The sequence below is a fragment of the Piliocolobus tephrosceles genome, chromosome 15 (assembly GCF_002776525.5).
Source record: "Piliocolobus tephrosceles isolate RC106 chromosome 15, ASM277652v3, whole genome shotgun sequence".
NCBI lineage: Eukaryota > Metazoa > Chordata > Mammalia > Primates > Cercopithecidae > Piliocolobus > Piliocolobus tephrosceles.
This window is the reverse complement of record NC_045448.1, coordinates 61,635,669-61,648,461: the sequence shown is the minus strand read 5'-3', so window position 1 is coordinate 61,648,461 and position 12,793 is coordinate 61,635,669. Positions and strand designations below refer to the sequence as shown.

General features: G+C 35.9%; 1 protein-coding gene across 4 annotated transcripts in view; it reads left to right on the top strand.

The window, feature by feature from the left end:
- Positions 1 to 12,793, top strand: part of USP34 (ubiquitin specific peptidase 34) — a 291,540-nt gene that overhangs the window by 263,816 nt on the left and 14,931 nt on the right. For 2 of the 4 annotated variants that reach the window (XM_023228311.2, XM_023228312.2), the window contains exons 69-75: positions 1,172 to 1,329; positions 4,073 to 4,151; positions 6,173 to 6,299; positions 6,931 to 7,038; positions 8,450 to 8,554; positions 8,671 to 8,795; positions 9,778 to 9,901. In XM_023228311.2, the coding sequence (XP_023084079.1) occupies positions 1,172 to 1,329; positions 4,073 to 4,151; positions 6,173 to 6,299; positions 6,931 to 7,038; positions 8,450 to 8,554; positions 8,671 to 8,795; positions 9,778 to 9,901 (826 nt within the window). Of the gene's footprint in view, positions 1 to 1,171; positions 1,330 to 4,072; positions 4,152 to 6,172; positions 6,300 to 6,930; positions 7,039 to 8,449; positions 8,555 to 8,670; positions 8,796 to 9,777; positions 9,902 to 12,793 lie in introns of those variants that run through there. The other 2 variants (XM_023228313.2, XR_002734953.2) reach the window with 2 other exon arrangements.

Genomic DNA, 12,793 nt, shown 5'->3' with positions numbered 1-12,793 from the left:
GCTTGAGCCCAGGAGATTGAGGCTTCATTGAGCCATTGTACTACAGCCTGGGCAACAAAGCAAGACCCTGTCTCAAAAGAAAAAATCAGAATCCCTACAATGCAGGAAAGAAAGTGAGTGTACAAGTACCAAGAAATTCAAAACCAATGCCATAAGAATGTCAATCTTTCTGACTTAAAAGGGGTCAGGATAGGATTTACTAAGTTTCAATGAATTTGTATCATATTCACGTAAATAATATTTGATCTAGTTACTAGATGTGATGTCCAGAATTAAATATACTTTTGACAAGTACTAGTTGAGTTAGAATGTATCCCTCCATGTTATTTCTTGCCCTTGACATCAGTGAAATGTAATGTCTTTTACTGTCGAATGTCCTTATCTATTAGAAATTTTCATGAAAATGGTAGTTTTTTGCTTTGAAAAATAAGCTGGGGGTTTCAGTTCATTGACAAATACGTGTTAGAAGAGCAATCCTCTCCCGACATGTGCATATGAGTCTATAAAATCACAGCTAGTGATTTTACTAAAATGTTTGTTTTTACTTTTTATTCATCAGGAACTTGGACTGAGCATCATTATAGAAAAGCATTTTAAATGTTGGAACAAAGGATTACCTCATATGCACTACTAATTTAAGGATTATTTAGGCATTTAAAATCTTTGTGACAAAGTAATGATTTCTCATTAAAGAAAAAGTGGGTAGGAGATGGTGTGACATGCCTCTGGGTTTACATTTGAAGTTACAAAAGTAGTGCTTTAAGCAGTAGTAAGACTAAAAATGAATTGTATTCACTTACAGTTTTTACTCTTTCTAAACTTGTATTTTAAGATTTGCTGAGTTCTTTTAGTGTTTATTATTATTATTATTATTATCATTTGTATTTTAGTAGAGACAGGGTTTCATCATGTTGCCCTGGCTGGTCTCGAACTCCTGAGCTCAGGCAATCTGCCCGCCTTGGCCTCCCAAAGTGCTAGGTGTGAGCCACCGCGCCTGGCCAAATTTTTTTAAATAGAATTTGTTATTAATTTTATAACTATCTCTGAATGGTAGTATAATCTAACTTATTCGTATAGTTTTAAGGGTTGGTTAGTGAACATAGAAATGAGAAACTGACCCTCTAAAATGCTATAGGGTTAAAAGATCATATGGCTTATTTGGATTTTTTAGGCAGTAGAAGAACTATTTAACCTGATGCAGCTATTTATAGCTCAGAGGCCAGATATGAGAGAAGAAGAATTAGAAGATATTAAACAGTTCAAGAAAACAACCATAAGTTGTTACTTACGTTGCTTAGATGGCCGCTCCTGCTGGACTACTTTAATAAGGTAAAAAGATGGTTTTAGTTTTGTCTTTTTTCAAGTGAGATGAGGACCATCCTTTTGATGTTATTTACATTGGGGAAGCATTTGTGCATGTAGCCACTTTGGAAGAACTTAACATTTTGAAGGTTCATGAACTACTTTTAAACAGTTTTTGATCTGGCTTTGGTTTGTATTTGTGTATGTTTTATCATTTTAGGGTTGAAAGGAACCTTAATGTACAGCCTTTTACCCAAAGCTTGAATTGTCTTGTTTATGGCAATTTATCCTTAGACTTGATAGTTCTGTTCTAGAGGCCTCCAGAAAGTGTTCTGCACCTTTGGATGAGTCTTTTAATGTTTTACATTCTGTTTAGCCCAAATATATCTATCTGGCCTTGCTATACGACTTGGCCAAAATTATAAAACATAACCTTTATAATTAATTTTTCAGAACTACAGAAGTTATTGAATGGTTACGGGAACTACTACAAATTACCCTTAATTCCCCTTACCTATAGAAATAAAGTTCAGGCTAATTTCTTAAAATTCTATGTATTACATCTAAGATTTGGAAATGTTTTTTATTAGGCACTTTTTTAAAAAAATGGTACTTTACTGAAGACTTCACTGTAATATCTTAAGCTACTCAATCTAAGATGAGGTTATTTCAGATTGCCTTCTTTGGAAAGCTTTCAAATGTGAGTCTTCATTAGTAAACAATGAAATTAACTATGCCGTTGCCAAGGTTTCTTAAAGAAATTGTTTTTAAATTTCGGATTAATTTTGAATACAATTGTTTTCCCAGGGTTTACTACTTAAAACTTTATTTCGAAAAAGATGTAGAGCAGCCTGGGCAGCATAGTAAAACCCCATCTCTATAAAAATAAATAAATTAGCAAATACATTAGTGTGCAATGGCGTGCACCTGTAGTCCCAGCTCCTAGCAGGGCTGAGGTGGGAAGATCCTGGAGCCCAAAAGGTGGAAGCTGCAGTGAGCCATGATTGTGCCATTGCACTCCAGCCTGGGTGACAGAGCAAATTTCAAAAAAAGAAAAAATATGATTTGGAGATTTCTTAACTCTTCTTGAAAAAGGAAAGGAATAAAGTAGAAGGATTTCCAGTTGTAATCTATAACAACATTTTTCTGGTATCTAATAAAATAAGACCTGTTAACAGTAATATATGACTGCGTGAGTAATTACAGTCATATATTGCATAACAACAGGGTTATATTCTGAGAAATGCATTTTTAGACTATTTCATCATTGTGCAGACATCAGAGTGACTACTCACACACAACTGGATAGTAGCGCCTGCTGCACACCTAGGATATATGGTATAGCCAACTGCTCCTAGGCTGTAAATCTGTATAACCTGTTACTACACTGAATACTGTAGGCAATTGTAACACAAAGGTAACTATTTGTGTATCTAAACATATTTAAACATAGAAAAGGTACAGTAAAAATACGGAATAAAAGACAGAAAATGGTACACCTGTATAAGGCACTTACTGTGAATGGTGCTTGCAAGACTGGAAGTTGCCCTGGGTGAGCCCGTGAATTAGTGGTGAGGGAATGTGAAGGCCTGGGACATAACTGTACCCTACTGTAGACTTCACATTGTACACTAAAGCTACACTAAATTTATTTTAAAATACTTTTTCTTTAATATTAATGTACCGAACTTTTTTTTACTTTATAAATGTTTTTAATTTCTTGATTCTTTTATCATAACACTTCAAACACACATAGCTGAACAAAAGTATTTATATCTTTGTAAGATTTGCATATTTAAAATTGTTTTTCTTTTTAAACGTTTTTGTTAAAAACTAAGACATAAACACACACAATTAGGCTAGGCCTATGCAGGGTCAGGATCATGAGTATCTCTGTCTCCCACCTCCACATCTTGTCCCACTTGGGAGGTCTTCAGAGGCAGTAACTAGCTTAGAGCTGTCATCTCCTCTGACAATGATGCCTTCTTCTGGAGTCCCTCCTGTAGGGCCTAAGGCTGTTTCACATTTAACTTTTTTAAAAATAAGTAGTAAAATAATGATACTATAGTAAATACATAAACCAGTAACAGTCATTTATTAACATTATCAAGTATTATGTACTGTACATAGTTGTGGTATACTTACAAGACTGGCCAGTACAACAGGTTTGTTTATACCAGCATCATCAGAGACATGTGGGTAATGCATTGTGAGTGTTACTATGGCTGTTAAGTCACTAGGCTAATAGGAATTTATCAGCTCCATTATAATCTTATGGGACCACCATTGTGTTTGTGATCCATCATTTACCAAAATTTCTTTTTGTGGCACATGACTGTATTATATAAACTATTTTCGAAGCTGACACATTTTTAGTATTTTTTTCTTCATGTTACTCTTTCTTAATAACCAGCTGATTAGTGTTTAGATAGTATGGGTGAATTTTAATCTAGAATTTAACCATCAGAAGATGAGCCCATTATAAAAACCAACATTGTTTATGTGGAAACTTTAAAAATATTCCTATATCTTCTGCCATTATAGATAATTAAGAGTTGATAGATATTAATATACATAATCTTTTTTAGAGTTTCTTATTTAATATTATTTCCTTATACTACATTTCCAGGAGACAGATGTAGCAGTCTCTTTTCTGTAGGTAGGAAAGCAGAGAGCTTAAATGACGATTTTATTTCTGTTTATTTTTTCATCACCTAAGTGTTGTGTTCTTATTCAGAGTTCTCAAACTGAACTTTATGTTTTCTTCTAGTGCCTTCAGAATACTATTAGAATCTGATGAAGACAGACTTCTTGTTGTATTTAATCGAGGGTTGATTCTAATGACAGAGGTAAATATTTTATTGCATTTTACTGTGTGAATGTATCTCATTTTAATGTTCTCACCAAGACTTCTTATTTTATAGACATTTAGAGTTTATGGTAAACTGTTTTACAGGTGGCAAGGTTTTAATTTTATAGATCAGTAAGCCTGAATTTATATTCCAAGAATAATTAGGTAATAATTTTTAGGGTGCTGTTTCTTTTTCCATAGTAATTCCATACTTTTCCCATCATTTTGTATTTAGAACAGCCAAGTGAAATAAACTAGTTTTATTCATTTTTAGGGACAAAAATGAAATACATGTGATTTAATTAAGGGCACACATAATTTCCCAAAAGCCTACTTACTTGGCAGAGTATAGAAAATGAGGTTACCATTGTGAACCCAGAAAATCTGAGACAGGTCTCAGTTAATTTGGAAAGTTTATTTTGCCAAGGTTGAGGATGCGCCCTTGACACAGCCTCAGGAAGTCCTGATGACATGTGCCCAAGGTGGTCAGGACACAGCTTGATTTTATATGTTTTAGGGAGAGATGAGACATCAATCTGTAGGTAAGAAGTACATTAGCTCCGTCCAGAAAGGCGGAGACAACCCAAAGCAAGGCCCCTCCCTCCTCTGGGGCCTTCCGGGTCATAGGTACGTGAGAGACAGATGGTTGCATTCTTTTGAGTCTCCGATAAGTCTTTCGAAAGGAGTCAGTCCGAATATGCATCTATCTCATTGAGTAGAGGAATGACTTTGAATAGTATGGGAGGCTGATTTGCCCTGAGCGGTTCCCAGCTTGAAGGGGCCCAAGATATTTTCCTTTCACACCATCCTCAGAGAAAACCAGAAGGACTATTACAGGGTTAAAATCAGCCGTTTATGCTTCCTATAATTCTTGAACATGCACAGGTATCAGATGGCTACAAAGTCACCAGAGGTACATTGAGCCCTTTAGCCTAATAAACATGCCAAGAGTACCATAAGAATTCAAAGGCAGGATGTTTTTTCAGTTAATGGTAATAAAAAGTAAGAGAACAGGTTTACACTTTGAAGAATGTGGATTTGCAAAGGTAAGGGGGAAAACATTTAGATAAATGACAATAAGCACTGAGGCAAAGAAATATTGGTTATGTTTGAGGAAGGCTAAGTATTTAAAAAAGGTATGTGAAGAGGAGTAGTAAGCATTTCATTCTTTAAAATGCAACAGATGTTTATGCTGCTGTAGTTGTGTTTTTAGAAAAAAAAATTATTTTAATGCAACAGATGTTTAAATGACTACCTCTGTGCCAAGCACTGTGCTAGGTACTAGGGACACAGTAGTGAACAAGACATACCTGGTTCCTGTCCTCACAGCTTACAGGTTAAATACTTTACAAGTACATTGTTCATATTAAGTACTGCCGCAGGTTCTGGGCTAAAAATTTTAGCCTTTGAACTGTGGGTGTTATAGATAGTGTGTAAGCTGTAGTGAACTGGTTGAAGAGGATTCAAAGAAGGGTGCTGTATAGTAAAATAGGGAAAAAACTAAGGGCTTAATTAAGCTAATACAGTTAAAGGAATTAAAAGATTTAACAAGCCAATATAAAAGAAATGAATTCCTACCTTTTGCAGCTGTATTTTACCTCTTTCAGGCCTACTGTTTTGAGTATGGCTGACAGTCACTTTACCATTGTCTTTGGACAGAGGCTCTGGAAAGTTAGTTAAGCTTTTGCCCATTCTCCCTAATCTTTTGTGACCTACTGCTTTGTAATTTCGAAGACTTACAATCTTAGAGCAAGTACTTTTTTAAAAAAAAGTAATGAAACTATTTCTTCAGACTAGAATATACACACAAAATAGCAGAACTCCGAAGGTGAGGAATGTTTAAAAGAGCTTAATGAGAGAATTTAACTTCAGGATAGAAAGCAAATACATTCGCTTTGCACACATGTGCACACACAGTCTGAGTCTGAAAACATCTATCATAGAGGACGAGTACTACCATTTTGTGGCTCAGTAAGTAAAAATGAAATTAAGTTTTCAATTTTTTCAAATCATTTGTAGTCTTTCAACACTTTGCACATGATGTATCACGAAGCTACAGCTTGCCATGTGACTGGAGATTTAGTAGAACTTCTGTCAATATTTCTTTCGGTTTTGAAGTCTACACGCCCTTATCTTCAGAGAAAAGGTTTGGTCATTCCTACTTCTTATTTTTTGTTAGTGCTACTATTAGAGAGAAGGTCTTAAAATCATGTGCCCCAGAGAAATTGTTTTTATCCTAGTTTATGCACAGAAGATGAGGCTGAAGCTAGCTAACCATCAGGAAATGTTTGTCATGAACTCCTGATGTAAAGCTGGAAGGCTCTTCTATATTTTTGTACCTGGCTGAAAAATATGCAAGCAGGTATCAAGATTTCAGAGATTGGAAAACATTTCCAAACACAATAACAAGTTGGGCACTTTGTAAAGATTCTCCAGCTGGAAACTTCTTTGGCTTAGATTAGATCATTTGCAGTTTCAAGCGAGGTAACTATAAAACATACCTCTCTTATGTCCCTATAAGATAGTGTGAACTCTGAACTTCTTCATATACATTCCTAGAAAGTGGGGCATATTATCAATGAAATATGTTCTTTAAGAAATCTAGCAGGTTTAACATTAGCAGTAATCATCTCATGAAAATGACTTAGCTTTCACCAAAGATGTTTTTGTAATTAATCTGAATTTCTACCATTAGCATTCTATAGTTTACAGTAGAAAACATTCATGAGGAAGTTGGATCTCAGGTGGCATATTTATTTGTGCTTTTATGTTTGCAGATGTGAAACAAGCATTAATCCAGTGGCAGGAGCGAATTGAATTTGCCCATAAACTGTTAACTCTTCTTAATTCCTATAGTCCTCCAGAACTTAGAAATGCCTGTATAGGTAAGTGACTTGAAAAGTTCACCTGTGTAAAAACCTAGTGGAAGAACATTGTTGTGAGTTTTTCCGTGATGTTAAGCCTCTATTGTTTGAAAGATATTTGTGCTTTTTATGTGTAACTCACACTAGCTAGCAGGTCCTAAGAAAATAAAGAAAATTTCTTAACTGGCTCATAATTACCCACATGATAATAGGCAGATTACTTAATATGTATATGCAGTCTCCCCGACCTTATTTCATCTCTAGCTTCTTACAGCTCTAAAATCTTGTGATCCTGTGTAAGCAAAGTTGAATCATATAAATGTTTACAAGATAGAACTGACATTCTAAAAGATAAGAGTACTTATTTCACTGTGAGTTCTTTTGCCTAAAGATACTTCTCAGTATCTGTTCTTAGGCTCTGAGTATTACATCTTTTTATTGATTGCATATTTATAATAAAATGCTAATTTGTGGCTTTTAAAAGACACCCATTTTAAGTTTATAGTGTTTTTTGTTTTGACTACCTTAGAAACTTGAGAGCCATAACTGTTTTACACTTTCTCAAAATAGCGTGGATAACTAACTGGCTATCATGTATAGGCAGTCCATCTTGACGTTCTGTGTAATTGCTTCTCTAGCAAGAGGGGAAGACATAAGCAGTAACCTGTGATCACCAGAAACTGCCTATAGTCTGTCATCATGAACTTTATTCCTTCCTGTGTGATTGGAGAATGAGAATCAGTCCAGCCAGCATCGTAAAACATTAAAAGTAGATTAAGGGTTATCCCTTAGAGCAAAAGAATTTTGAACCTTAGGTTTCTTTCTAAGCTGTTGTGGTTGATTATATGAGACACATGATCAATGTATATTAAATAATCTGGGCTAACTCATACCTGTAATCCATGCAGTCCAGGAGGTCTAGGCAGGAGAGGATTGCTCAAGACCAGCAGTTCAAAACCAGGCTGGGCAACATAGCGAGACCTCATCTCTACAAAAACAAAAAAATTAGCTGGGTGTGGTGGTGCATGCCTGTAGTTTCAGCTACTTGGGAGGCTGAGGCAGGAGGATCACTTGCGCCCAGGAGCTCAAGGCTGTAGTGAGCTGATTGCATCACTGTCCTCCAGCCTGGGAGACAGAGGGAAAAAAAAAAAAATCCCTCACTGTATTTTGCCAGAAAGTATCTCATACTTAAACAAGATACCAATAAATAGTGTTTTAATCTTTTGTTTCCACATGATGCCCTATTGTAGTTAATAACTCTGCTGATCTAGTCTTGGTTGAGCATGAGACAGAATTTCTACTCGTGTCAGGAGCTTAGTTTTAGACTCATTAAACTGGTTGCAGTGAGGCAATCATAGGATTTGTAAGATTGAAAGTAGCAGGCAGATATAACCCTAATTTTTTGCTACCCAAACTTTGTTTTTATTTTCAGATGTCCTCAAGGAACTTGTACTTTTGAGTCCCCATGATTTTCTTCATACTCTGGTTCCCTTTCTACAACACAACCATTGTACTTACCATCACAGTAATATACCAAGTACGTATTTATCTAGCACAGTACTTCAATATGGTTCGCATTTAATCGTTCTGCACACTGAAGCATGGAGATTTATTTTTTCCATTTATTCTTATTGTACACTTTTAATATCTTAGTGTCTCTTGGACCTTATTTCCCTTGTCGAGAAAATATCAAGCTAATAGGAGGGAAAAGCAATATTCGGCCTCCGCGCCCTGAACTCAATATGTGCCTCTTGCCCACAATGGTGGAAACCAGTAAGGTATGTTGGGATGCCAGGAAAATCCATGTTGCTGTAGTACAAAGTAATTTGAAATTTTTCCCCTGGCACTTATGAGTAGGTTAGACTTAAGTGACCAATTTTGTGGATCCTAAGAAGATTAGATTCATTTGGACTTTTTCCTTTTAGTGCTCTGAAATGTTGGTTGAACATTTGCAAAATCAACAATAAGCACAAGTAGTAAGTTTTTTTCCCCCTCAAAAACTACCTTAATAGTCTTAATATTTGTCACTAGGCTAAATTATAACTGGGTCATATATCTAAATTTGAAAAGTCATTAGGTACTGTTTTTTTTTTAATTTGGCCATATAATCAATGACTTCTTCTACTTCTCTTAAATTATATTCCTTTGACTTAAGCATAGTATCATTGATTGATAAATTTGTCATCATTTTTAGTCTGGTTCCTTTCTTCTAACTCGTATTCTAAAATAATGCCAATTCTAAATTATAGAGACAAGGTACATTGATACAGGATAATTTATCTTAGTTTCAACTTTTTTAAAAACAGTTTTTCCCTTTATCTTTCTTTACCCACACTTCATTCACACTCTCCCTTGCTTGCCATCTTTGGATCTTCAGTATACTTGAGAAGTTCTTACAAGATAAAATATTTAAAATAATTAACATTATAGGAATAACTTGGAATCTATTTCAAAAGTCAAACTTAATTCATTTTTCTTCATATGTCTGTAGAGCTAAAGTGTCAAATTTTAAAATCCTACAGTAATTTTACTTTATTAAAGTATATAGAAATAATGGGTAATTTTAACTGATAGCATTTGGACACTGAAAATAAACTTATGACAAGATCATAACATTACTAGAAATTTGGATTTTAAAACTAGGTTCTTACAGAATATAAATATTGAATCAGCTTTTTAGTTAAACTTATTACATTTGCACAAAATATGCTCTTTATTATACAATTTAAGTGCAACCATTTTATCATCTTTAACCTTCAGGGCAAAGATGACGTTTATGATCGTATGCTGCTAGACTACTTCTTTTCTTATCATCAATTCATCCATCTATTATGCCGAGTTGCAATCAACTGTGAAAAATTTACTGAAACATTAGTTAAGCTGAGTAAGTATAAAAGATGAGCAGTAAATTCCACTGAATTATTTTAAGCCCCTAGGCATTCAGGAAGGGGAGAAAAAATATGAGACAATCCTTTTTTCTTTTTAAAGTGAATGTTTAAAAATATTAATATTCTTGGGAACATTTTAATTTTCATTAAGAAAACACCAACTTACTGGTTTCCATTGACTAGTTCTGCCCAGAGTTTCAGCTGGCCTATAAAGGAGTGTGGAGTAGGGCTGATCACTTCTGTACATGGAAGCCCACATCCTCCACCATCTGCCCAGCAGATTTTGAAAACAAAAAACAAAACTGCTCTGCTTAGGGAGGCAGGCTTAGAGGTGGACTTCCCCAGCCCTGATCTTGAGGGTAAGATGAGATCTATAGTGCCAGCTGTGCTTTGGAGCTGGCAATGGCAAGAGCAAACAGTGGGCTTGCCAGTGTGAAGCAGAGGTGCATATATGAGTAATTAGGAGGTAAGTCTCATAAAATAGGTGAGTGAGAAGAAGAGAAACTTGAAAACGGAGACGACGAGAAATAGAAAACAAAACCATCAGTGAATTATGTAGGTGGGGGAAAACTCAAATATCTTTAGTAATATTGTCTCTGTAGTGATGTGCCTAACAGCTGTTAGAGAACTGCTCCCTTCGGGTAACATTCCTGTACCTGATAAGTTTTTCGGAGACATGCAGCTCTCCTCCAGAGGTCCTCTGTCTCAGGACTTCCAGAGTTATAGGCCTCTGTGTCCTCTTTCTTGACTTCATTAGGGATCGGTCAGGATCCTCTCCAATGTTCTGTAGTTTTGAGGGTGGGAAGTGACATACTTGTGGAACTACTACCCAGACCAAGAAATAAAATATTGCCATACGCTGCAAGTCTTCTTTGTGCCCCTCGTCAGTCACAGCATTCTCCTTCCTATGGAAAAGGTTTTGATCCATTCCAGGTAGGGCAGAAGATGTGACACTACCTTAGATTTCATTATCCACGAAGAAGGAGGTGTTAACAGCTGTCAGGGATAATTCCACTTCAACAAAACCATCTTACTGGCAAGTGATTTAGAGCATTTTTAGATTTGAAAGCTGGTTCCTGGTAACCTGATATTGTTAGCTGGTTTTATATATGGGTGGCTGGAATGCCAAGATTTAGGGGGATGAGAATATATTCAAATTGGTCATTTCAGGATTATGCACCTGGGTCATGGTACTTGGTAAAAGGCCAAAACCCATCAGTGGCAGTAATCAAGTATAAGAAAATATTCAGGAGTTCTAGTAGTACAGCCTTGCTCCCATATGAAGAAGGGGAATTATAAAAACACTGACCTTTTAAAAAGTTTTTGGTAATTGTGTTCATATAATTTATACTAAAAGTTATGTAAGACTATTCTAGCTACTTGGACAACTTTAACCAAATACTGAATGTTCTACCCTGTTTTGAGTTGTCAACCCAAGTGCACACTTTCAGGGAAATTAAACATGGTGGAGAAGTGGAAGAAGGGAAAGAATACTTGCCGTCACATCAGCTGAATCAACTTTTATGATATTTTATAGTCTTATCACTTTTATAACCATGTGAAGCACTATCACTGCTGGCTCATAGGGCTTAGTTCTCTATATTAGCACGATTTTATAGAACTTTCTGTAAGGGCCGGGCACGGTGGCTCACACCTGTAATCCCAGCACTTTGGGAGGCCGAGGCGGGTGGATCAGGAGGTCAAGAGATCAAGACCATCCTGGCCAACATGGTGAAACCCTGTCTCTACTAAAAATACAAAAATTAGCCAGGCGTGGTGGTGCACGCCTGTAGTTCCAGCTACTTGGGAGGCTGAGGCGGGAGAATCGCTGGAACCTGGGAGGCGGAGGTTTCAGTGAGCCAAGATCCCGCCACTACACTCCCGCCTGGCGACAGAGTGTGAGATTCAGTCTCAAAAGAGAAAAAAAAAAAAAAACACTTTATATAAGGATGGAAATTTCTTTGTCAGTAGCCCGTCATTTGTGAGTATTGAGAACTTGAAATGTGACTAAGGAACTGAATTTTTACTTTCTTTAATTTTAACCAAAATAAATTTAAATAGCCAAATGTGACTAGTGGCATGGCACTGAATATAAATCAAAACCTTCACAAATTGAACAAGAAAAAGAAATTTTTCTTGGTTAATACAGAAAATTGGACATTGTCTTAGATACAAAGTTCTTAGGTCTTTGTCTAAGACTTAAAAACAATCTTATTGTTATGTCCTCTGTAAATGGAGAGAGTTGTGTCCCATAGTTTGAGCTGACAGAATTACTTTTTCCAAGGAGAGGCCCAGGAAAGGTCTTGAGAAAAGAAACTCCACATTAATGACCACACAGAGTTGGTAGAGAATTTTAATTTGTATAATTTCTTTAAGAAATTATGTTTGGAAACAAGTAATGAAAAGGGTAAGTTTAAATTGGTTATGCCTTTAATCATTTGAACGTTGAGGTTTCATGTCCAAGGGCCGCAATATTAAAATACTGTGACCATAGGTGAGAACATCTCAAGACCTACATTGGATTGTAAGTCATTTCCAGTTGTGAGGAAAAGTCTTTTGTGGTAATTTTTACATGGGCAACTGAGCAGATCTTAAGATTGGTTAGAGGATAAAGAGAAATATATAATAATTACAGATTTGAATTGTAGAGAACAGTACAGTTGCAGGTACTAATAAGTGAGAGGGTTGGAGTGTTTTTGAAGTGAGTATGGTGAGGGATGGGGTTGGAGGAGACAGAAAGAAAGGGAAAGAGAATTCAGGAAGGGTGAACAGAGCTGCCAACTGCCGTCTGAAAAAACAGTGTCGGCAACCACAATATTTTGATACTTAAAAATAGCAGAAGCCTGGGCAACATGGGGAGACCCCTTCTCTACAAAAAAAAAATTTTT